Source organism: Nansenia antarctica (assembly GCF_963989245.1).
Source record: "Nansenia antarctica genome assembly, chromosome: 7".
NCBI classification, from domain to species: Eukaryota; Metazoa; Chordata; class Actinopteri; order Argentiniformes; family Microstomatidae; genus Nansenia; species Nansenia antarctica.
The window spans coordinates 22,123,482-22,146,755 of NC_137677.1; the positions used below are offsets into that span (position 1 = coordinate 22,123,482).

General features: G+C 45.0%; 1 protein-coding gene across 1 annotated transcript; it reads right to left on the reverse strand.

The window, feature by feature from the left end:
- Positions 1-257: 257 nt before the first annotated feature.
- On the reverse strand, positions 258-8,517 carry LOC308162486 (single-strand DNA endonuclease ASTE1-like; the record flags this gene model as incomplete). The annotated part of the gene is given in 9 exon segments (XM_080536636.1): positions 258-281; positions 549-717; positions 980-1,172; positions 1,378-1,609; positions 1,965-2,111; positions 2,371-2,859; positions 2,862-3,097; positions 7,335-7,601; positions 8,280-8,517. Coding segments are annotated over 9 exon segments (1,995 nt in total).
- Positions 8,518-23,274: the final 14,757 nt, after the last annotated feature.

Genomic DNA, 23,274 nt, shown 5'->3' on the forward strand with positions numbered 1-23,274 from the left:
ATTGAGACGAACCCTGACAGTTAAAACCCCCCCTCTTCCCTGCATCTCCCGTTGGCAATCCCTGAGCTGTTTTAAAAACATTGGAATGGTGGCGCTCTTCCACTGTCGCTATAGGCAACGGTGGTCATCTTCGAAAAAACTGCCCAAAGGAAGCCCAGGCCTGGGTCCTTGGGGACGTTTTCGGGACTTTATTTGTTATTCGTGACGAGTCGTGGTGCTGGATTTTGTGGGTGACACTCGCTAGATCATTAGATGTGCTAGATCTCCTCCGTAGAAACACCCTGGGGGGTGGAAACATAACGCACCAAAACAAACAACAATACTTGGGCCCAAAAAGGTCTGGGGTGGTGGGGGGTGGGGGGGGCCCGAGGGGTGGGGGGGCTGGGCCCGAGGGTTTGTAAAATCCCACCTGATCATCTCTCTTACTCTTCCTCATCCTCTTCCTCACTCATCAGTATTGCAAATCGGTTGTTGAAACCCTGAGTGGATGGGACTTTAATTCCTCCTCCTCCTCCCTTCCCCTTCTTCCCCCTCTTCCTCCTCCTTGCAGATGACGAGGAGGAGGGCTGAGTTTTGCGGTGGCTGAAGTTCTCCACGGCGGCCAGCAGGGAGCGGTAGAGCTCCCCAGAGAGAGGACCTCCAGCCACGAGGGACTCGGCAGTGCGCCCCCCTCTGAGAGACCTGACCAGCCCGTGTACCAGCGAGCCACTGAACAACCTGAGAGACAGAGAGAGGGAGGGAGAGAGAGGGAGAGGGAGAGAGAGAGGGAGATAGAGAGGAAGAGAGAGAGGAAGAGAGAGAGGGAGGAGGAGGGAGAGAGAGGGGGAGAGAGAGAGGGAGAGGGAGAGAGAGAGAGAGAGAGAGAGGGAGAGAGGGAGGATAAATAAAGGACAAGTCAAACCCCTTTCAGGAGAAACAGCATAATAGGTCAATTGTAAATGAAGCAGTGTATGTGTGTGTGTGTGTCTGTGTGTATTACCATGCTGTGTATGGTTCAGGCAGGGGCAGTAACAGCAGTTGGTTGAGACAGAGCACGCTCCAGACGCAGGCTTGCCATTGGCTGAAACCGTGAGCCACTACGACATCCATATGCTGCTTCTGCCCCGGCTGCACCCTCTGTTTGTCCAGCCCCGCCCCCACGCTGCGCTCTGCAGCCCCGTCTGCCTCAGGACCTATCAGAGAACACCATGGAAACATGGAGAATTACTAGTAAAAAAGAAAACTATAATTATTAGTTATTATATATAGTAACTATAATTGCCATTCATGAAGTGTTTCGCATTATATGAAGACAAGTAAAAAGGGTTAGCTGCCCAATGTGACACACGTTCAGAGACACACACACACACACACACACACACACACTCTGTAGCTGACCTGTGTCCTGCTTGTGTGTAGCTCTAGACAGGTTTGAGCGGGCCAGCTCTCCGTAGACCATGCCCAGCAGGAGAGCCTGTAGCTGGGGTGGGGAGGGGGCTGGCCTGGCCCTTCCCAGCCAGAAGGCTGTGACCCCCACAATCAGGCGGAGGTGGGGGGGCACGGGGGTTAGAGCAGCCTCCTTCACCCCCAGAACATCCAACAGGACCCCCAGACGCACGGCAAGTGGGGCCTAGGGCAGAGAGGGGGGACGACGACAATGTGGACATGTGATCAGAGGGTAATGACAGTGTTTCAGCTAATACATTCAAACTAAAAACGAATCCTAACCATCTCCCCTAACTCTGCCACCCCCCTCCCCCCTGGACACTGCTGTGTTAATTGTTCCCTGCTCGTTAACTCTGTGTTCTATGTGCTCATGTTATCTGTTGCTTGTTGTTTCTGTGTTTTCAGTTTTTCCCATATTGTCAGCGTCTTTGAAAAGCGCTATATAAAAACAATGAATTATTATGATTATTATTAAATGAAATATACGGAATCCTAGAGAAAAAAGGGCTGCTATGCTGACAGGTGGTTGCTATGGTTACCTGGCCGAGTGTGTCCAGGTGCAGCGTGGTACAGGGTGGGCGTGGCTCCGTCTGGTCGCTTCTCAGCGCCAGCAAGTTCCTGTCGTACTCCTCCACGACCACGTGGGTGCCAGAGGCACCCTCCTCTCCCCTCACGCCCGTCTCTCCCTGCTCCGTCGCTGCCCCGCCCGCTGGTCTGCTATTGCTCCCTGGCCCCCCCCCCTGCACCCTCCTGCCCCCTCCCTTCCCCACGGCCCCTCCCCCTCTTCCCCTGGCCTGGAGTCTCCTGTCCACTACCTCTTTGTCCCCTACCTCCTTGTCCACTACCCCCTTGTACACTACCTCCTTGTACACTACCTCCTTGTACACTACCCCCTTGTACACTACCCTCTTGTCCACTACCCTCTTGTCCACTACCCCCTTGTACACTACTATCCATCCCTTGCTCCTGGTTCTCCCCCGGCCCTTTCTCGTGCAGCAGAATGCCGTACAGAGCCTGACGTATGGGCAGGGCGCAGCGGTGGCTGCTGGGTAGCCTGCTGTTCTCCACCTGCGGAATGAGCATGACCCTGCGGAGCACCAGGACGTCCAGGACCAGAGGGGCCAGAGCCCCCCGCCCCAGGGCCCAGGACAGGCACTCCGGCAGCGGGCTGGGAACGGCCGTCTGCCCCCCCTCCGGTGCCGCCGTGGAGCCTCCAGAGAACCAGCCAACCAGAGAGCTCTGAGGGGCGAGGTGGTAGTCCTGCATGCGCGCCCGCAGGAGGGAACAGAGACTGTTCTCTCCTCCTCCTCCTCCTCCCATCATCCTCCCCACCTCCGCCAGCGCCTCCTCTGGTCCAGGGAAGGAGGAGAGCCAGAGGAGGAGACCCTCTATGCGGGAGGGTGGACTCTTCCCTCCCCCTCCCCCGTCCCTGCCCCTCCCGCCTCTCCCCCCGGGCAGGTCCGGTCCAGCATGGAGAGGAGGGTGGCGGTGCCCTTGGGCGTGCCGTAGTCGTTGCCCGCCAGCACGGCACACAGAGGCAGCAGCTGCTGGTTCATGCCCCCGAACCGCTGACACAGACCAGCCACCGTGTAGCAGCGGGTGTGGATGTACTGGTTTCCCGGTTTCCCGCAAAGGCCTTTCCAGTGGAAGGAACTGAACGGCAGGTAACCCCCTAGGATGAGAGAAGATGAAGAAGATGAAGATTCCTTTTGTTATCGCGTGTGTGAAAATCCTAAATAATAATAAATAAGGAAAAGATGAGAGATGAGACCAGGAGACTGCTCCAGTCCATCGCACGCACACACAGGTTCCATTTGGAAGTTTACTTCCTGAAGAACTTAGTGATCTATCCAGGGTTCCCACACCTTCTGAAACATCTAATTCAAGCACTTTTCAAGGACTTTCAAGACTTAATTCCCTCAAATTCAAGGACCCAACACGGCATAGTTTGAGACAGTTCTAGATGAGAATTTATATAATAGGAACTATCCACTCACAGACAACAATTAAAAAGATGTAGAATTGAATGTAGAGGCTTGAATACTTGCCTTCTACCACAGCAGAGCAAAACAATATATTGTGATATATAAGTTACTGTGTTAAGTTAAGCAATACAGAGACTTATCTACTATAATAACGTAAAAACTTTTTTTTAAATATATATTTTAAAATATATATATATAGAGAGAGAGAGGGGAATTCAAGCACTTTCAATGACCCATGTCTATTTTCAAAAACCTTTAAGACCTTGATTTTTTTTCTCAAATTCACAAACTTTCAAGGACCGGTGGGAACCCTGTCGATCAGGGTTCTCCCCCCAAATAATGTAAGAGTCGCGCTGCGCCACGCTGTGAATTTGGCCGCGCCACTATATCAACATTTCAAGGCAACTTAACACTAGAACAGCTAAAAATAACTACTAAAAGAGCCCCTCTTTACAATGCTCAAGCTACTATTTACACACAACGACCACTAGTTGGCCACTTGTATATTAGCCTGCCTCCTCCTACTAGTGCAGCAGATTAAATCAATATTTCATAAGAATCGTTCACTTGGTGATACAAGCACCAAATTTGGCACAAATGATGTCCAGGATGTACTTTCTAAGAAAAGTACGGTTTCCAGCTGAAAATCCAAGATGGCTGCCACTTTTCAAGATGGCCGCCTCATCAGATGCAAAATAACGTTTTTTGGAGTAGAACTTGAATGAACAGAAATGGGTTAATGGTCCAAACATCAAAATGAATGTATCCTTACTGGAACTCAATTGTGTCAATTGGCGTCTTTGGAGCAAACTCATCCTCAGGTTTTCCATGAATTTCAGCTTGGAAAGTTTGTGGTCCACAAGACTCACAGGGAGTTCTCAGGCTTACCCATTGACCAAGCTCACGAGCAGGCCAATGCAGTTGTTAAAGGTGATGGTGGTGCCATTGGCCTTACAGAGGATCCATCTGCACTGAGGCGGTGGATGGTGTCTGGACCAGAAGTTAGCCAGTTAGTCAACCAGTATGAGTTGGCATCTCAAGTCAAAGAAGCAAACAAAGATGTCAGGCATCATGAGCAGACCAGTCAGTCTCAGAAGTCCTTCACTGACAAGGTCCAAAAGTTGTTTGATGTGATGAAGGATCTGGGCAATCCTTTCCAGGAAGAGTCCAAAGATCTGCTCACATTGGACACAAAAACCATCGCACATCCCAGTGCTGCTGAGCTTGTAAGAACTCACTTTGAGAAAGGTCAAGCTGCCTTCAGAGACTTTTTCAATGGTCTGGGGGATGAGGGTTCCTTCTATAAGCCCATTAAAAAGAACAAAGCCGACTTCTTTCGCCAAGAGGCAGCTGCAGCTTCCAGTGACATGAAGAAGCAGGTACTCAAAGATGACTGTCGTCTGTTCTCGCAGCTTTTTATATCGTGCCAATCACGAGAGTGTGACCTGCTTGAGTTCTTTAAGCATGACAATCAACCTTTCCCTGCTGCACTGAGTGACACAGGGAAACTCCACTCTGGCCAGAAGTCTCAGCTTTCAAAAATTCTGGAAGCTACCATTTCTCCTCCTGACAAACAACCAGAATGTGATGCCATTATCATTGATGGTTCCTCTCTTGTGCATTCATTGTCTCCTACGACATCAAAGACCTTTGAGGAATATGCTGTCCAGGATGTAGTTCCAAAAATCCAGACCTACTCATCAAAGTATGAGCGAACAGATATCATTTTTGATGTCTACTGGACTTCAAGCCTGAAGGCTGAAACTAGGTCAAACAGAGGTATGGGAGGTCGACGAAGAGTGACAGACAAAAACAAACTGCCACCCAACTGGAAAAGCTTCCTGCGAGACAGCAACAACAAGACTGAGCTCTTCATGTTCCTAGCCGACAAGATAGTGACCCTGTGTCCCAACAATGTCATAGTTGTGACCAAAGGGGAGCAGGCTCTATCAAACAAGCCCATCAGCCTTGAAGGCTTAAGTCCATGTAACCATGAGGAAGCTGACTCCAGAATCTTCATACATACTCTTCATGCAGCCAAGCAACAGATGAAGTCTGTGTTGATCAAGGCATGCGACACAGATATTCTTGTTGTTGCAGTCAATGTTTTTGCTACTCTTCAGGATGCAGGCTTAGTAAGGCTTTGGGTAGAATTTGGCCAAGGTCAGTCCATTAAGTGGTTGCCTATCCATGACATGGTGCTTTCTCTTGGCCCAGAGAAATCCAGTGGCATGCTGTTCTTTCACGCCTTCACTGGCTGTGATGTTGTGTCAGCTTTTCGTGGCAAAGGCAAAAAAACGGCATGGCAAGCATGGGAGGTTTGCCCTGAAGTGAGCCCTGTCTTCAAAAAGCTCAGTCAGTACCCACCTATCATAGAAGATGCAGACCTCAACATCCTTGAGAAGTTTGTCATCACCATGTATGACAAGCAGAGCACTACAGGCAAGGTTGATGAGTCAAGACTAGAATTATTTGCGCGGAAGCAAAGGTCTTATGATGCCATTCCACCGACAAGCGCATCCCTCGTTCAGCATGTGAAACGGTCTGCCTTCCAAGCTGCCTGCATATGGGGCCAGGCAACAGTGTGCAAAATGCAAATTGAAAGCCCTGCCAACTGGGGCTGGAAAAAAGATGGTGAGGTCTGGCAAGTGGTCTGGACAACCCTTCCACCAATTGTTCAGACGTGTGAGCAGTTGACGAAATGCGGCTGCAAGACTGAATGCAGAGGACGATGCAAATGTTATCGATTCGGCCTGAAGTGTACCCAGTTGTGTGCCTGTGAATGTGAGGACTAAAAGAAGAAACAGCCATGATTGCCAGCCATGTTTTGCTCAGAATTGTACAATGCAGCCTATGCTTGGACATGTTTTCTGTGTTTCCGCTAACTACAGTATAAATGAAAAAAATAATATAATAATAATAATAATAATAATAATAATAATAATAATAATACAAAATACAACAACAAAAAATTGGGGGGGAGACAAAGACAGCCTCTACGTGGCCTTCCCTACAAGTAGCTTACAGGTCCAATAGCCAAAAGTGAAACTAATGTCTTTAATGCATCTTTTAGGAAATTGCTCAATCATTCTGGTTATGTTGTGTCCTTTTTGAAATGAGAAAATAAAATAAATTTGTAGCACTGCTTAAATGCAATATGCGTATTTTGCGTATCGGAAACAACACCAAGAGAGTGTTTTTAGTTTAATTCCCATTTTATCACCATAATATTCAATAATTTTGATATTCTAAATGCAGAATTGGATTTCTCACACTCAAAAACATATATTTCAATGTATAGGCCATCAAAATAGGATTATTCAGTCAAAAACGCTGTTTGAATCCATTTCGAATGGCGGCCATCTTGAAAAATGGTGGCCATTTTGTTTTATCAAGTGGAAACCGTACTTTTCTGAGAGAGTAGGTCCCAAAGCACTTGTGTGCCAAATTTGGTGCTTGTATCACCAAGCGAACGATTATTTCATTAATCTGCTGCACTATACACAGAAAAACTACAAAATAGCTTTATACTAGCTTATCCTGATGTGATTTTGAAAATGTAAGGATACTGGGTGGTAGAACGCACATCTAGGAAAAGTCATGAAAGGAGGGTCCTGAAATTTGATTGAGTGCAAAGATATCACATTTTTCTTTACTCACAAATGACCCCTCATGGCTGTTCTAGTGTTAAACTATACGTCTAGTAATGACAGAGTGAACTATCTTTGGCTCGCCAACAACATCGTTAAGCAAAACCGACCGTGAAAGTGTTATAGTGAATTTAGCTGTGTTTTATCTGTATTTTATCTGTATTTTCGGCACATTTTCATATAAATAAACGTCAGGTTTTGATGACGCAATCACCTCCCAAATTTGGAATTGTGCACATCTGATGCTTCTAGGTCTGTATGCGGGTCGCCCTACCTGGGAGGTCAAAGATGAAGAAGTCGCTGTCATTGGTCAGAATAGGGCAGCGCCACTGACTGGCCAGACAGGCAATCTCCCAGTCCGCCTCGACGGGACACTGGACCAGCGGCACGCCGTGCTGGGAGAGGACCTGAATGAAAACATCCCGTGTGAGGAGGGGGAGGACACAGCTGCGCCGACCATGGGAGAGAGAGTCCGCCTCTTTGATCTTACTCTGCAGACGCTGCCTCACAGTGGCAAACTTCTTGTTGCTGGGGTCCATCCCTCAAAAACATAAACAAAACAATAAATAAATAAAGGAAAATCCAGGCTTATTTTGATAAGTCTCACAAGACTTAATAATAATAATTCATTGTATTTATATAGCGCTTTTCTGGGGCTCAAAGACGCTGACAATATGGGAAAAACAGAAAACACAGAAACAACAAGCAACAGATAACATGAGCACATAGAACAATGTCCAGGGGGGGAGGGGGGTGGCAGGGTCAGGGGAGATGGTTAGGGGTAGGGGAGGTTATATGCACTTATAAAATAATCCAGGCTTATTTTGATAAATCTTGCAAGACTTAAAAGACTTGGATAACCCTGGATTTTCCTGATTTCGATATTGATGTAATACCCCCCTGGAGTCCATGCCTCACAAACACAAGCCTCAAATAAACATACAAATAAAATAAATGCTATTGACATTCTTGGTGAGTGATTCTAGGTTGATGGGGATTTGTCTTGGTATTCTACAAGGCAGGTAGGACTATGCCCGTTTATTTCAGCTCTAACCAACAAACACTGAAATCACATCAGAGCCAAAATCTGTGACGAAAAAAACCTTGGCTAGGACATGACATAAGACATCAACAAGATACATAAGCCTTGAATAAAACATTGGTAGACATACATAGACCACACAGACATACATAGACCATACATAGGACCTGGACGTACCTCCGTCCAGCACCACGTAGGGCTGTATGTCGCAGGCTGCCAGGGCAGAGAGGAACTGAGAGAGCAGGTTAGCGAACATGTCGTAGTCCCCCCCATGCTGCTGCTCCAGACGGTGGTTAAAATACAGCTTGAAGTACAGGCTACAGCCGTCCACCACCAGCCGACTGTCCCTGAGCCTCAGATCCTGGAAGAAGGAGCGGTCCCCCTCCACGTAGCTGGTCAGACCGTGCACCCCCATGCTAGAACATCAGACAACCTGGGAGAGAGATATTAGAAAACATTTCTTACAACCTCCATGTTGCCTTCACTGTGGACTAGTGGTGGCCAAACTATGACCTGTGGGCCAACTGCACATTTTTTAAATAAAATGGAATATGGCCCATTAGAAAATAGTCTATAAAAATAAATTGCACTGTCTGTGCATTGGACTTCTTAGTTTCAACACTAGGTGTCACTACCATTTTTCAGAACGACTAGACCGACCGTTGCAATGATCCTATCTTGAAAACGTTTTGAAGGGTCGAACATGGTGGAAGCAAAAAGACAAAAAATAGCAAGTGAGTGCAGAAAATTGCAGGCACGGTGGGAAAGTGAATACTTACACACAGAAGTCATGTGGAAGTGTGTTTGTTTGGTTTTCAAGGAATTTGAAGCGGTGATGAAAGATTATAATGTTCGAAGACAGTACGAAACGAAACATCAGTCCTACAGAGCAGAAAGTTGAACATCTGACAGCTAGCCTGTTAACTCAACAGCAGAATTCTTAGTACCGTCAAAGTACAGGAAATTGCTGTGCGCACAGGCGCCGGGAGCTGCCGCAGAAAAACGTGTGTGAACAGGAACGAGGGATCAGCTGATCCCAGCACAGACAACATTCTCTCCATCAACTCCGACGGCTTGCCGTCGCCGAGGCCGTTGAGTGACAGCAGGCGGTCTGCTTTCTCTAGTTCCAACAGCTCACAAGGGGGTTCTACTGCCAAAAGTCGGGCAGCCTGACGGTTGCAGCGTAGATGTTATGACATATATATACTATGTATGTTAGCATGTATGTTAGCATGTATGTTAGCATAGTCCGGTGCGGGCGCTGTGGGCAACGCGGCGTCGTCACCGGCGTTCTCGTTGTCAGACATCTCGTTCGCTTTCGTCGGGGTCACCAATGTGGGAGTTGTAACAATGAGACGTCGGGGTCACCAATGTGGGAGTTGTAACAATGAGACGTCGGGGTCACCAATGTGGGAGTTGTAACAATGAGACGTCGGGGTCACCAATGTGGGAGTTGTAACAATGAGACGACAGACGTAGGTTGGAGTCGAGGTTGTTTACTTCTCCTCACTTTAGATACATGCAAAACATACACTCAGTAAGTAACAACTGTAACCATAGTAACAATACTAGTATAATCCGGAACCGGAAACCATAGCCCCTTTAACACCCACTCTTAAAGGTACAAGCTCTCCTTGGTGAATGTCTCTCCTATTGACTTAATGTGAATCACCACATGCTAATATTTATTCACACAGGCTACATAACAAGCTTATCCTGTAATACAGTTTATTTACCCCTCTCTAGCTTTTAAAACATTGCTTTTCTACATTGTTTACATTTACATTATTTAACTTATGGACCACACACTATCAATTTTTATCTTTAAGTACCGTATTAGAAGTTCTGTAACTATACAGTATATTCTGTCTTTTTTTTTTTTGCCTCTTCAGCATCCTGAAAGACCTATTCACAAGAATGACCTGAAGAACCAGTCTGAATGCTCACGATACTGAACACCCTTACAGCAGAATCACAGTACCTAACAGAGTCATGTTGTAGGTCTGGGTCTAACAGAACCAGTCTGAATGCTACGATACTGAATACCCTTACAGCAGAATCACAGTACCTAACAGAGTCATGTTGTAGGTCTGGGTCTAACAGAACCAGTCTGAATGCTACGATACTGAATACCCTTACAGCAGAATCACAGTACCTAACAGAGTCATGTTGTAGGTCTGGGTCTAACAGAACAAGTCTGAATGCTACGATACTGAATACCCTTACAGCAGAATCACAGTACCTAACAGAGTCATGTTGTAGGTCTGGGTCTAACAGAACCAGTCTGAATGCTACGATACTGAATACCCTTACAGCAGAATCACAGTACCTAACAGAGTCATGTTGTAGGTCTGGGTCTAACAGAACCAGTCTGAATGCCACGATACTGAATACCCTTACAGCAGAATCACAGTACCTAACAGAGTCATGTTGTAGGTCTGGGTCTAACAGAACCAGTCTGAATGCTACGATACTGAATACCCTTACAGCAGAATCACAGTACCTAACAGAGTCATGTTGTAGGTCTGGGTCTAACAGAACCAGTCTGAATGCTACGATACTGAATACCCTTACAGCAGAATCACAGTACCTAACAGAGTCATGTTGTAGGTCTGGGTCTAACAGAACCAGTCTGAATGCTACGATACTGAATACCCTTACAGCAGAATCACAGTACCTAACAGAGTCATGTTGTAGGTCTGGGTCTAACAGAACCAGTCTGAATGCTACGATACTGAATACTTGTTGTGGTGGAACGTTGTAAACTACCTCATTCCTTTCTTGATCTTTTTTCCTGTCCTTATTTTGCACCATGTTTTATTTTATTTTATTTGCACTGCTTTTTTAAAGACAGTTTTATTGTATTAATTTCATTAGATTAAGATACAGAAATGCCCACTGTAATGTGAGGTAAGGCTGCCACGATTAGTCGACTAGTCACGACGACGTCGACTACCAAAATCGTCGCCGACATATTTGGTAATCGCCGTAGTCGCATGTTTTTTTGGAGCTGAAATAAGCGTTTTTTTTGTTTGTTTTTTGCCTAGCACCAGGGGAGCCCCCCCTCCCAAATTTCGTTGTTTGGTACCTGTACTATATCAATGACAATAAAGACCATTCATTTCATTCGATAAGCATTCGTTTTTCTTCCCTGAAGCTGCCACTGGCTAGCGTCTCCCAGTGTCTTTGATGTACATGCGCAGTGTCGGTCATCCGGGGCACACGTGACTTCCCCGGAAAAGCAAACAGCGAAATGTCTTCCTGTCCTCGTACCTCTAAAGTGTGGGAGCATTTCAACCACAACGTTGAAAAAAAGAATGTCAAATGTAAAATTTGCAAAGCTGAACTCGCTTATCATGGCAGCACGTCTGATGCGCGAGCATCTAAAAAGGAAGCACGTTGTGGCAGATGACGAGGAAGACGATGGCTCGTCTCGGTAAGCTAGTTAGCTTGTTATTGGCTAACGATATCGTTACGTTAAAAGCCTTCTTACATTATTTTACGTTGTCATCAAAGCGATACTTATCAAATAGCTAAAAATGTTGTCTTAACGTTACAGTGCTAAGAAGGCGCGTTCTACTATGAGATGAGTGAAGCAAAGCAAAACTTTTGTACTCTGTACAAGTATTTATTTTTGTTTTTGTATTCTTTTGGTTGCCTAGTGCCTAGCCTACCTCATTTTACTCAGCAGTTTGCACCCTCTACTACTCTTTACATTACATTACATGCAAGTGATGCCAGAAATAAATCTGCAAAGTTCATTAAAATATCTATTTTTGAGTGAACAATCATTTTAATTGTCTTTATTTTTAGTTAGCACATGCCTACAACAACAACTAACAACTTCAAGCTAAATTTAGAAGCTGATTTAGAAGATGATAGCTAAATAAGAGCGATTGAGTAATTGTGCGATAAGCTGTAATTTATGATCCGATTAGTCGACTAATCGTTAAAATAATCGGTGACTAGTCGACTATGAAAATAATCGTTTGTGGCAGCCCTAATGTGAGGACACACCAATAAACTACTGTAATGACATCAGCTGAACTGTTCAGTAGTGGTGTATAACAGGGTTTTCTATGTAAAACTGAGGGGGCCACCAACTTTTGGTTTTTTATTTCCTCCCAAAGAGTTTCAGATTTTTTTAATAGTCAGAATTTCTGAGAGAAAAGTCTGAATTAACTCCAAAGTACAACTTCCAAATCTAATTCCAAAGGACAGCTTGATAGGAGCATTAATGTCATCCATATAACCAGTAAATAAACACTAATCTGACTTTTTTCCTAATAATTTCAGAAATTCTTATCAGAAATTCTAACTTTAAACTCAGAATATAAGCTTCCCCCCTTTCGGGAGGAAAAACTGAATCAGTTGATGGCCCCTAATACTCATCCTAATACTCATCCTAATACTCATCCTAATACTCCTCCTAATACTCATCCTAATACTCATCCTAATACTCATCCTAATACTCATCCTAATACTCATCCTAATACTCATCCTAATACTCATCCAAATACTCATCCTAATACTCATCCGTAGTTTTCTGGTGTAAAAACAGTTTTTCTTGCAGTGTACGGTAACTGGTTCTGGTTGACAACTGCCGCGGTTAATAGTTTGAACATCGGCTGTCAAAGTGCCGACAGCAGCAGCAGCTATTTGTCAAGTAACACAGTACATGATCTCAAACCTGCTGCAGTAAACAGAGTCATGTTGCAGGTCTGGGTCTAACAGAGTCATGTTGTAGGTCTGGGTCTAACAGAGTCATGTTGTAGGTCTGGGTCTAACAGAGTCATGTTGTAGGTCTGGGTCTAACAGAGTCATGTTGTAGGTCTGGGTCTAACAGAGTCATGTTGCAGGTCTGGGTCTAACAGAGTCATGTTGTAGGTCTGGGTCTAACAGAGTCATGTTGCAGGTCTGGGTCTAACAGAGTCATGTTGTAGGTCTGGGTCTAACAGAGTCATGTTGTAGGTCTGGGTCTAACAGAATCATGTTGTAGGTCTGGGTCTAACAGAGTCATGTTGTAGGTCTGGGTCTAACAGAGTCATGTTGTAGGTCTGGGTCTAACAGAGTCATGTTGTAGGTCTGGGTCTAACAGAGTCATGTTGTAGGTCTGGGTCTAACAGAGTCATGTTGTAGGTCTGGGTCTAACAGAATCATGTTGTAGGTCTGGGTCTAACAGAATCATGTTGTAGGTCTGGGTCTAACAGAATCATGTTGTAGGTCTGGGTCTAACAGAACCATGTTGCAGGTCTGGGTCTAACAGAATCATGTTGCAGGTCTGGGTCTAACAGAATCATGTTGCAGGTCTGGGTCTAACAGAATCATGTTGTAGGTCTGGGTCTAACAGAGTCATGTTGTAGGTCTGGGTCTAACAGAGTCATGTTGCAGGTCTGGGTCTAACAGAATCATGTTGCAGGTCTGGGTCTAACAGAGTCATGTTGTAGGTCTGGGTCTAACAGAGTCATGTTGTAGGTCTGGGTCTAACAGAATCATGTTGTAGGTCTGGGTCTAACAGAGTCATGTTGTAGGTCTGGGTCTAACAGAGTCATGTTGTAGGTCTGGGTCTAACAGAGTCATGTTGTAGGTCTGGGTCTAACAGAGTCATGTTGCAGGTCTGGGTCTAACAGAGTCATGTTGTAGGTCTGGGTCTAACAGAGTCATGTTGCAGGTCTGGGTCTAACAGAGTCATGTTGTAGGTCTGGGTCTAACAGAGTCATGTTGTAGGTCTGGATCTAACAGAGTCATGTTGTAGGTCTGGGTCTAACAGAGTCATGTTGCAGGTCTGGGTCTAACAGAGTCATGTTGCAGGTCTGGGTCTAACAGAGTCATGTTGCAGGTCTGGGTCTAACAGAGTCATGTTGTAGGTCTGGGTCTAACAGAGTCATGTTGTAGGTCTGGGTCTAACAGAGTCATGTTGTAGGTCTGGGTCTAACAGAGTCATGTTGTAGGTCTGGGTCTAACAGAGTCATGTTGTAGGTCTGGGTCTAACAGAGTCATGTTGTAGGTCTGGGTCTAACAGAGTCATGTTGTAGGTCTGGGTCTAACAGAGTCATGTTGCAGGTCTGGGTCTAACAGAGTCATGTTGTAGGTCTGGGTCTAACAGAGTCATGTTGTAGGTCTGGGTCTAACAGAACCATGTTGTAGGTCTGGGTCTAACAGAGTCATGTTGTAGGTCTGGGTCTAACAGAGTCATGTTGTAGGTCTGGGTCTAACAGAATCATGTTGTAGGTCTGGGTCTAACAGAATCATGTTGCAGGTCTGGGTCTAACAGAATCATGTTGTAGGTCTGGGTCTAACAGAACCATGTTGTAGGTCTGGGTCTAACAGAGTCATGTTGCAGGTCTGGGTCTAACAGAATCATGTTGCAGGTCTGGGTCTAACAGGACTGAGGCTCGGTGCCTGTGGTTGGCAGCTGACTCAGAGATGCCATACCGAAGCTAGACTATAATGAACTGTTTTAAATTCTGTGGATAACATTGTTCATCCTGCTAAAACAGGCGGGCAAGTCCAGATTATTTGCAGTTACAATGACATCGCAGGCAAATGATCACGGAACTGTCTATGGAAAAACATCCATGTGACAACGCGCCGTCATACAGTAACATATTGCATTCATGCGCGCATAACTCTAACTAACATTGTCTCTAACTTGACATATGAATAAATATATATATATTATAATTATATTTAATAAATCAACAGAGTTACATTGTAAATGTTTTACATACCCGCAACAATCCAATCACATGGAGAGCGAGCGCTGACTTCCTACTCAAGGAGTCGAGTGAATGGAATCATGGGAAAGTGAGTCTACACTGGTTTATAGTCAAACTTTGTCGCCATCTAGTGGTCAGATTAAAACATTTTTGGCATTTAGCAGACGCCTTATTCCAAAGCGATTTACAATCAATACATTTGAATGCTAAGCATGTGAATCATCAGTCCACCATTCGTGGCAGGAAGAGTAATCCAGCTCAGGCCCGGGGCCATTGATAGAAGGAGAAACCTTCTTCTACCACCTTCTTCTAGAACTTTTTTTTTTTTTTTACTGGAGAAACAGAGAAGCAGTACAAGGGGGGCAATAGAAGTCATAGGGGACACAGTAGAGGGGAAAGCGGGTGTCTTTAGGAGACGTAGTGGTGAGGGTCAGAAGATGTCTCAGGAGGAGCAGTTGAGATGTAACCTGAAGAGGTGGGTCTTCAGTCTTCGACGGAAGATGGGTAGTGACTCTGCCGTTCTGACAGCCGTGGGGAGCTCATTCCACCAGCGGGGAGCCAGTGTTGTGAAGAGACGTGATCGGGCAGCCCGACTGCTGTGTAGAGGAGGTGGGGCCAGTCGGCCAGCCGAGGTGGAGGAGCGGAGTAAGCGGGCAGGGGTTTCCCTTTAGCTGGCTGTCCCTTTAGCTGCCTGGTATGCAAGCACCAGGGTCTTGAATCTGATGCGAGCTGCTATCGGGAGCCAGTGCAGGGTGCGAAGGAGAGGGGTGACATGCGAGTATTTGGGGAGGTTGAATACCAGCCGGGCAGCAGCATTCTGGATGAGCTGCAGAGGTCTAATGGCTGAAGCGGGGAGCCCAGCCAGGAGTACATTGCAGTAGTCCAGGCGGGAGATGACCAGTGCCTGGGTCAAGAGTTGCGCTGCCTCTCTGGTAAAGAATGGTCGTATCCTTCTGATGTTGTAGAGGAAGAATCTGCAGGAGCGAGCCGTTGCTGCAATGTTCTCCGCACAGGATAGTCGGTTATCCAGGATCACTGCATGGTTCTTGGCTGTCAGGGAGAGGGTTAAAGTAGAGTTCTCCACTGTGATGGAGAAGTCTTGGAGAGGGCAGGCTTTCCCGGGGATGAAGAGGAGCTCGGTCTTGTTAAGATTGAGCTTGAGATGGTGGTCAGCCATCCAAGTTGAAATGTCAGCGAGACATGCTGAGATACGGGTTGCCACGTGTACATCAGACGGGGGGAAGGACAGGAAGAGTTGAGTGTCGTCTGCGTAGCTGTGGTAGGAGAGCCCATGTGAAGAGATTACCGAGCCAAGAGACTTGGAGTAGAGGGAGAAAAGTAGGGGCCCTAGGACAGAACCCTGGGGTACCCCAGTGGAGAGGGTTCGTGGAGAAGATAGCGATTCTCTCCAGGTCACCTGGTAGGAGCGGCCCGCCAGGTAGGAAGAAAACCAGGAGTGTGCGGTGCCAGAGATGCCCAGGTCTGAGAGGATGGAGAGAAGGATCTGGTGATTGACTGTGTCGAAGGCGGCAGACAGGTCAAGGAGAATGAGAACAGAGGAGAGGGAGGAAGCTTGGGCAGAGTGGAGGGCTTCCGTGACAGCAAGGAGCGCAGTCTCAGTGGAATGCCCAGCCTTGAAGCCGGATTGGTGGGGGTCTAAGTGATCCATCTTCCGGAGATAGTCAGTCAGTTGTTTAGATGCCGCGCGTTCAAGGGTTTTGGAAGGGAAGGAGAGAAGGGATGCAGGTCTGTAATTGTGGACAGATGATGGGTCAAGGGTAGGTTTCTTGAGGAGAGGCTTGACTCTGGCTATTTTGAAGGCCACAGGGACAGATCCTGTGGATAGGGAGGAGTTGATTAGGGTGGTAAGGTAAGGAAGGATGTCGGCGGAAATGGATTGGAGAAGGGGGGAGGGGATGGGATCAAGAGGGCATGTGGTTGCCCGCTTTGATGTGATAAGTGTGAGAATCTCATCGGGGGAGAGGGGGGAAAAAGATGACAATCCAGAGACCGAGTGTCGAGGAGAGAGTTTGGAAGGAGTGTTAGCATTGTTAGTGGGAGGAGGGAGAGGTGGGGGGGAAAAGGTGCTGCTGATGTCGTCCACCTTTTTTTCAAAGTAGGTGACGAAGTCATCGGCGGACAGGGAGGCAGGAGGAGGGGGAGGAGGTGGATTAAGGAGTGAAGAGAAAGTGGAGAAAAGTTTTCTAGGATTAGAGGCAGAAGAATGTATTTTGGAATGATAGTAGGATGCTTTAGCAGCTGATGCCGAGGAGGTGTAGTTGGCAAGGAGAGAGTGATAGAGGTTAAGGTCATCAAAAAGGCCAGTTTTTCTCCATTTCCTCTCAGCTGCTCTGAGCTCTAGTCTACAAGCATGTAGCGTTTCAGAGAGCCAGGGAGCTCGAGGAGAGGATCGAGCTGGCTTCAAGGTTAGTGGACAGAGGGTGTCGAAGGATGAGGTGAGAGCGGACAGGAGGGTTGAGGATGCCGCATCAGTGGATAGAAGGGAGAAGGATTCGACAGAGGGTAGGGAGGATAGGACAGAAGAAGAGAGGGTGATGGGGGACAGGGTAAGTAGGTTACGACGAGAGGGTCTTAAGTGGTTAGAGGCTGAGAGGGAAGAGGAAGTTTTGAGGGGAAGGGAGAAGGATATAAAGTGGTGATCAGAAACTGGAAGAGGGGTAACGGTAAGGTTGGAAGTGTGGGAAGATCTGGTGAAGACAAGGTCGAGCTGATTGCCTGCCTTATGAGTCGGAGGAGAGGGGGACAGGGTAAGGCCGAAGGAGAGGAGAAGGTCAAGTACTCCAGATGAGAGAAGCTTCTCAGATTGGAAATTGAAGTCACCTAGTAGTACGAGCGGAGTGCCATCATCAGGGAAAGAGCTGAGAAGGCCATCCATCTCGCCTAGGAAGTCACCGAGCTGGCCTGGGGGGCGATAGATGACAACAATGTGGAGTTTGACCGGGGAGGAGACAAAAGCAGCATGAAATTCAAAGGAGGATATAGACAAGTGTGCCAGGGGAAGGACAGTATGTGACCACTTGGGCGAGATGAGGAGTCCTGTGCCTCCCCCTCGACCAGAGGGTCTAGTAGAATGAGAAAAGGAGTAGGCGGCAGAGAGAGCTGCCGGTGTAGCTGTGTTTTCTGGTGTGATCCAGGTTTCAGTGAGAGCAAGGAAATCGAGGGCCATAAGAGATGCATAAGCTGAGATAGCGTCAGCTTTCCGGACCGCCGACGGGCAATTCCAGAGACCGCCTGCGGCGATAAAGTCATGGTCAGTAGAAAAAGGTGGGTAGATGAGATTGGAAGGGTTGCGAACAGATTAAATGCTATATATGGAGAGGAGATTGATTGAGACTGCGGGAGCTTTACTAATGAATGAAAGTTGATTATCATTATTTAAAAAGAATAGTAATAAATATTGCAATATTGTGTTATCATAGTTATGAGCTTCACAGTGATAAAGTCTGTTTATTTGTCGTGAACTTCACCGGTAACGTCAGCGTGTCCCTGCAACTGCTCACATTATACGGAATGGCTGAATATGTTCATTCTTGTTATTTTGATTACATTATATAATTGTATTTGGTATAATGACAGATAAACTTGAAACTTGAATGATCTCACAGGAGCGCGTAGCCTACCTGCACGGAGCGTTCATGTGCCGCAACCTGTTATAGTTAGTTTCACCTAAAAGAGCTGAAAGAAAATACATGAAAGAAAGGAGAGAAAGAGTAGCCTACAGAATGATAAATCATTCAGAATGTTATTGGTTTTAATATTTCACAATCTGCCAGAATAAGCACGCTCCCTCGCACACCCAGCCCATCATTGTTGATGCCGCTAATGTGTGTAATGAAAAGTGTGACAATGTTGAAAGACATGAGGTCATAATCAAAATATAAAACCTGGTAGGATAAAATAAGATTCTGTTGTGATTGTGTTGACATTGTTGTGATGTCAAAAGAGATCTTGGTTATGTAATGTGTAAAGTGGAGAGGAGATTGATCGGGACTGCGGGAGTTTTCATTACTAACGAATGATGGTTGATTATTATTATACAAAAATAATAGTAATAAATATTGCAATATTGTGTTATCATAATTATGAGCTTCACAGAGATGCACAAACCTGTCGTGTTTATTTGTCGTGAACTTCACGCCGGCCGTAACATCAGCCCGGCAACTGCTGTAAGCTTGTAAGCATTGTAAGCGTGTAATAGACGCTCTTGCGTGTTTCCATTCATGATGATGTGTTTCTGTAAATTCATATACATATATATATATATCCTATTGCAATATTTGAAGATTGACAGCGCTGTAGGCTAAATAGTGTCATTCAATGCACAACACACGTCGTTTCACACGATTTTGATTGACTTTCTGCGGCAGCGAAATACATGATCAATATCTTATTATCAATGATCAATATACTGGTGGCCTAACATGGTCCAGTGGTCTAGCACCGTGGTCGTGCACACATATGTCGGCCCTTCTTCTCCTTACTTTCCTGTCTGTCTTCACTATATCAGTCCAATAACATGAAAACTATGAGTGGGACTGCCCCACTCAGAAAAAAACATTATACTATAACATTATATACAAAAAATAATAATAATACAATATTATAAATATCTGTTCGTTATATAATATTCGTTGATGAGTACAGGCATAATCAAACGTAGGTTACTCCAATTACTTTGCTGCAGTAGCTATGCATGCACCACACAACTTGATAGGTACATACTGTGCAGTGTATCATTCATAACTGTACATAGGCTACACATATCATAATATCTTATCACTATTGCATGGAACTTGGGTAAACCCGCTGTGAAAAAAAAACCTCAGCTCCAACAAATCTGAAGGGATTGGGAGACAACTGTACAGTTTATCATTTTCATAACTGTCTGTACATATACATATCTTATGTATCACTATTGCTATATATAGCCTATATATAAACACATTATGTTACAAATATCAGTCTTATCCACTGTATCTAATTCAGCACTGAAGCCTGAAGGTTGAGCACAGTGTGTGCCCCCTTGCTACCTCTGCTGATATAAAAGAGAATTGCAGCCTTGGAGAAAAAGATGGCGGCCGAATCCCAAGGCAAATACACAGAAACACACAGAAATACTGCAAAATCGCTTTATACTAACTCGATTTTGAAAATGTAAAGATGCTGGGTGGTAGAACGCACATATCTAGGAAAAGTCATGAAAGGAGGGTCCTGACATTTGATCGAGTGCAATGGTAGAATTGTGTTTGCTTTCCTAGTGTTAACACACCTCAGGATTCTGTTATAGGAAAATGTTAAGAGCCATCTGATAATCGGGCGTTTTCTGTCGTTTTCAGACATCCGAAATATCAAAATATCCTTATGTGTGTACCCCGCATTACATTGTGTGTTCCAATATTCACTTAACTACTAGTTCTTACCCAGGATGGCTTCGATGCAGACGGATCCGTTCATGTGCGTGTTCTTCCTTCTTCTTCTTCAATCAAAGTGGACTGATCACGTGGAATTGAATAATTATATCCGGGTAAGACAGGAAGTTCTATCCATATCCGATTTAAATATGTGTTAGACCTTTATTAGGCTATATATGACGAAGTAGAACTGTTTTTCACATGATGAAACAACATGTTTGGTTAGGAATAGTTTAGTAGGCTTGTTACGTCCGTAGTGTGGGGTCCTGTGTGTCTTGTTTGTTTCTTGTGTTCTCTCCCAGGTGATTGTCCTTCCTCCTGCTTGCGGCCATGGTGACGGCCTGATTGGGCACACCTGTGCTCAATCATCAATCAAGGGTGAGGGAGGAGAAAAGCCTGGGAGAGACACAGGGATGGTGCCAGTGGGCCAGACTACAACTTGATGCTTGTTTTGTGTTGGTTTAGTTAGTACAGCTGTAGTTTTGTATTGTGTAGCTTTGTATGTTGTGTAGCTTTGTATGTTGTGTTTGTTAATCTTATGTTTGTGTCACTTTAGTCTTATTTGTATTTGATGTCTGGTAGTTGTCTACCCCTTGGCCAGTTAGATAGTTTATTCTTTATTATTAATATTATAGATTAATTAGCTCTTTGTTTTATAGAGTAGTTCTAAGTTCGAGAGTTTCACGGAAACCAGTTTTTGTTATATTCTACAATAAATCTTGTTTATTTTATATTACCGTTTCTCCTCTCATTCTTGTCCCCCCGGTTTATTTAATTGTTACCCCCCCCTAATCCATAGACCATCTAGGGGGTCGTAACAAGGCTATAAACGTATTTGCCAATTAGGCAAATTCTAATTGTGTTTTTTTGTATTCCTATACATCCCTAGATTATGTTTTGATATGACTTGCTGACTGCAGTTTATTAGTGGTTACTAATGAAATTAAATAATAATATAAATGTAATATGATTGAGAATTTCATCACATTTATCAAGAGACCATTAGCCGGTGTTGAGAAAACAGCACAGTGCAATATAAAGCTATAGGCCTGGATTACACTACAACGGGCGCATCAAATGCTGAGGAATGTGTTAATGAGCTGCACCTGCCTACTAGGCTACGTTCTATATTTGAGCCACACCTCCACACACACACAATTTGGGCAGAGCATAACTGTTTGACAGAAAGCTTGATATTGATGTCGGACTTCTCATTTAGGCTGTGTGCCTCCCTCCTCTCTCTCTCCAATCTTGCAGTTGCCAGTGAAGTCTTGAAGTAGCATAATGCGCGCAAGTGAGTAATGATGACAATAGCCTACATTAGGACCAATGCACCGGATTAAGTGTGTGGGAATATAGCCTACTATATAGCCTATGTAACCCGGCCAACTGGGGGCCTAAAATTACAAGGTGTGACAACGCCACCTTAGGACTTTCACCTAAAGAATCTAGTCATATGAACCAGGTAAGCCTGACGGGCTGATTATCATGAACAGGGATTCCCTTCTTGCAGGTACAGGCCACAGAATAGTCAGAGACCCGGTTTTAGAAAAGTATACAAAAGATCACTTTATTACAAATACATCGTTTAAAACACCCACAGTATAAATGGAGCTAGCCAGGTAGCATGACCCAACCCCTGGGAGCGACTGCCACTTAGTATCTAGGGGAACTGGAGATAAAGGTATTACAACCCAGTATAGGGCACACAATAGTGGAGCACACAATAATAGCCTACTGTACTAGTAGCAATAGACAATAGCACACATTAGAAGATTCACTGGCAATGCCACACACAGCACTCTATATGAAACCACTAAATAAGTACATGCAAGAGGAAGTCACACACAATCACTCACTCCAGTGCTATATTGCAGGATATCTGCAATGCATGGATGTATATCAAACACACATTAGCCTACTAAACCATGTGCACACTGCCGACTGGGAAACCAAGGGAGACGCTGCATACCTGTAGTCAGAATGTAGCCGTGTGGAATCAGTAGGAGAGGCCACAGCTGGTAACAGAGGAGGAGGGGAGCAAGACACAGGCACTTGTCACAGGTAGGTTATTTATAGAGAATATGCCAAGTGGGCGTGATTTACCAATTAACCCCACTGGTTACACCTACATTAGGACCAATGCACATGAAAACGTGTGAGAATAGTATACCTACACAACTCTACACACTTACGGATCTGATCTCTGGCCAAAGACGCGTTTTAACACTGTCGCCCAAAATAATCTCTGGCCACATGAATCGCGTATTACAGGATCATTCAAGTAGCCTACACTGGTAGACAAAGGAAATTATTCAAGTAGCCTTGTAAAGAACCCCAAGAAATTATTTTATTATTATTATTTTATGTTGATTAACCTGCCATATATTTGTAAACTGCTCTGTTATGTGATTCATATGTTGTTTGAATAGGATATCGGTGACTTTTATTTTGAAGAGCTTTAGGCAAGTATATCATGTTCTTATATCACTATTTGCACTTTTGGTTAGATGCTAAACATTTTGTTGTATAGTACTCTGGTTTTAGATCCAGGGAAGTAGATAATGCTAACGTTGACATGCAAATTGTCGCCAGCTCTTACAACAGGGTATATACAGGAATCTTGAGGTTAATTTCAATACCTTTCTAAGACTTTTTAAGGACCTTGTCAATATTTTTCCAGACCTCACCGCCACTTCGAGCTGTAACCGTTTACATCAGTGACACCTTTAACTTAACAGTTTTAGTTTGCAATAGACTAGACCAGTAGCAAACAACAGAATTTCCGGTTCATCTTTGTTTTTTAATAAAACTAATAAATTCACGAACTTTTACTAAAGGTTTTTAGGACTCAAACTTTGGACAGAGTCTAATTCTGAAAAATCCACCTCCACCAGAATGCACACAAGGCAATCACAACACTGTCAGTCCCCCATGCACACATGGAACGCTACAGGAACTCACCCACAACGTTCCTCTGCACACTAATTAAAGGGATAGTTCAGTACACATTATAGATGG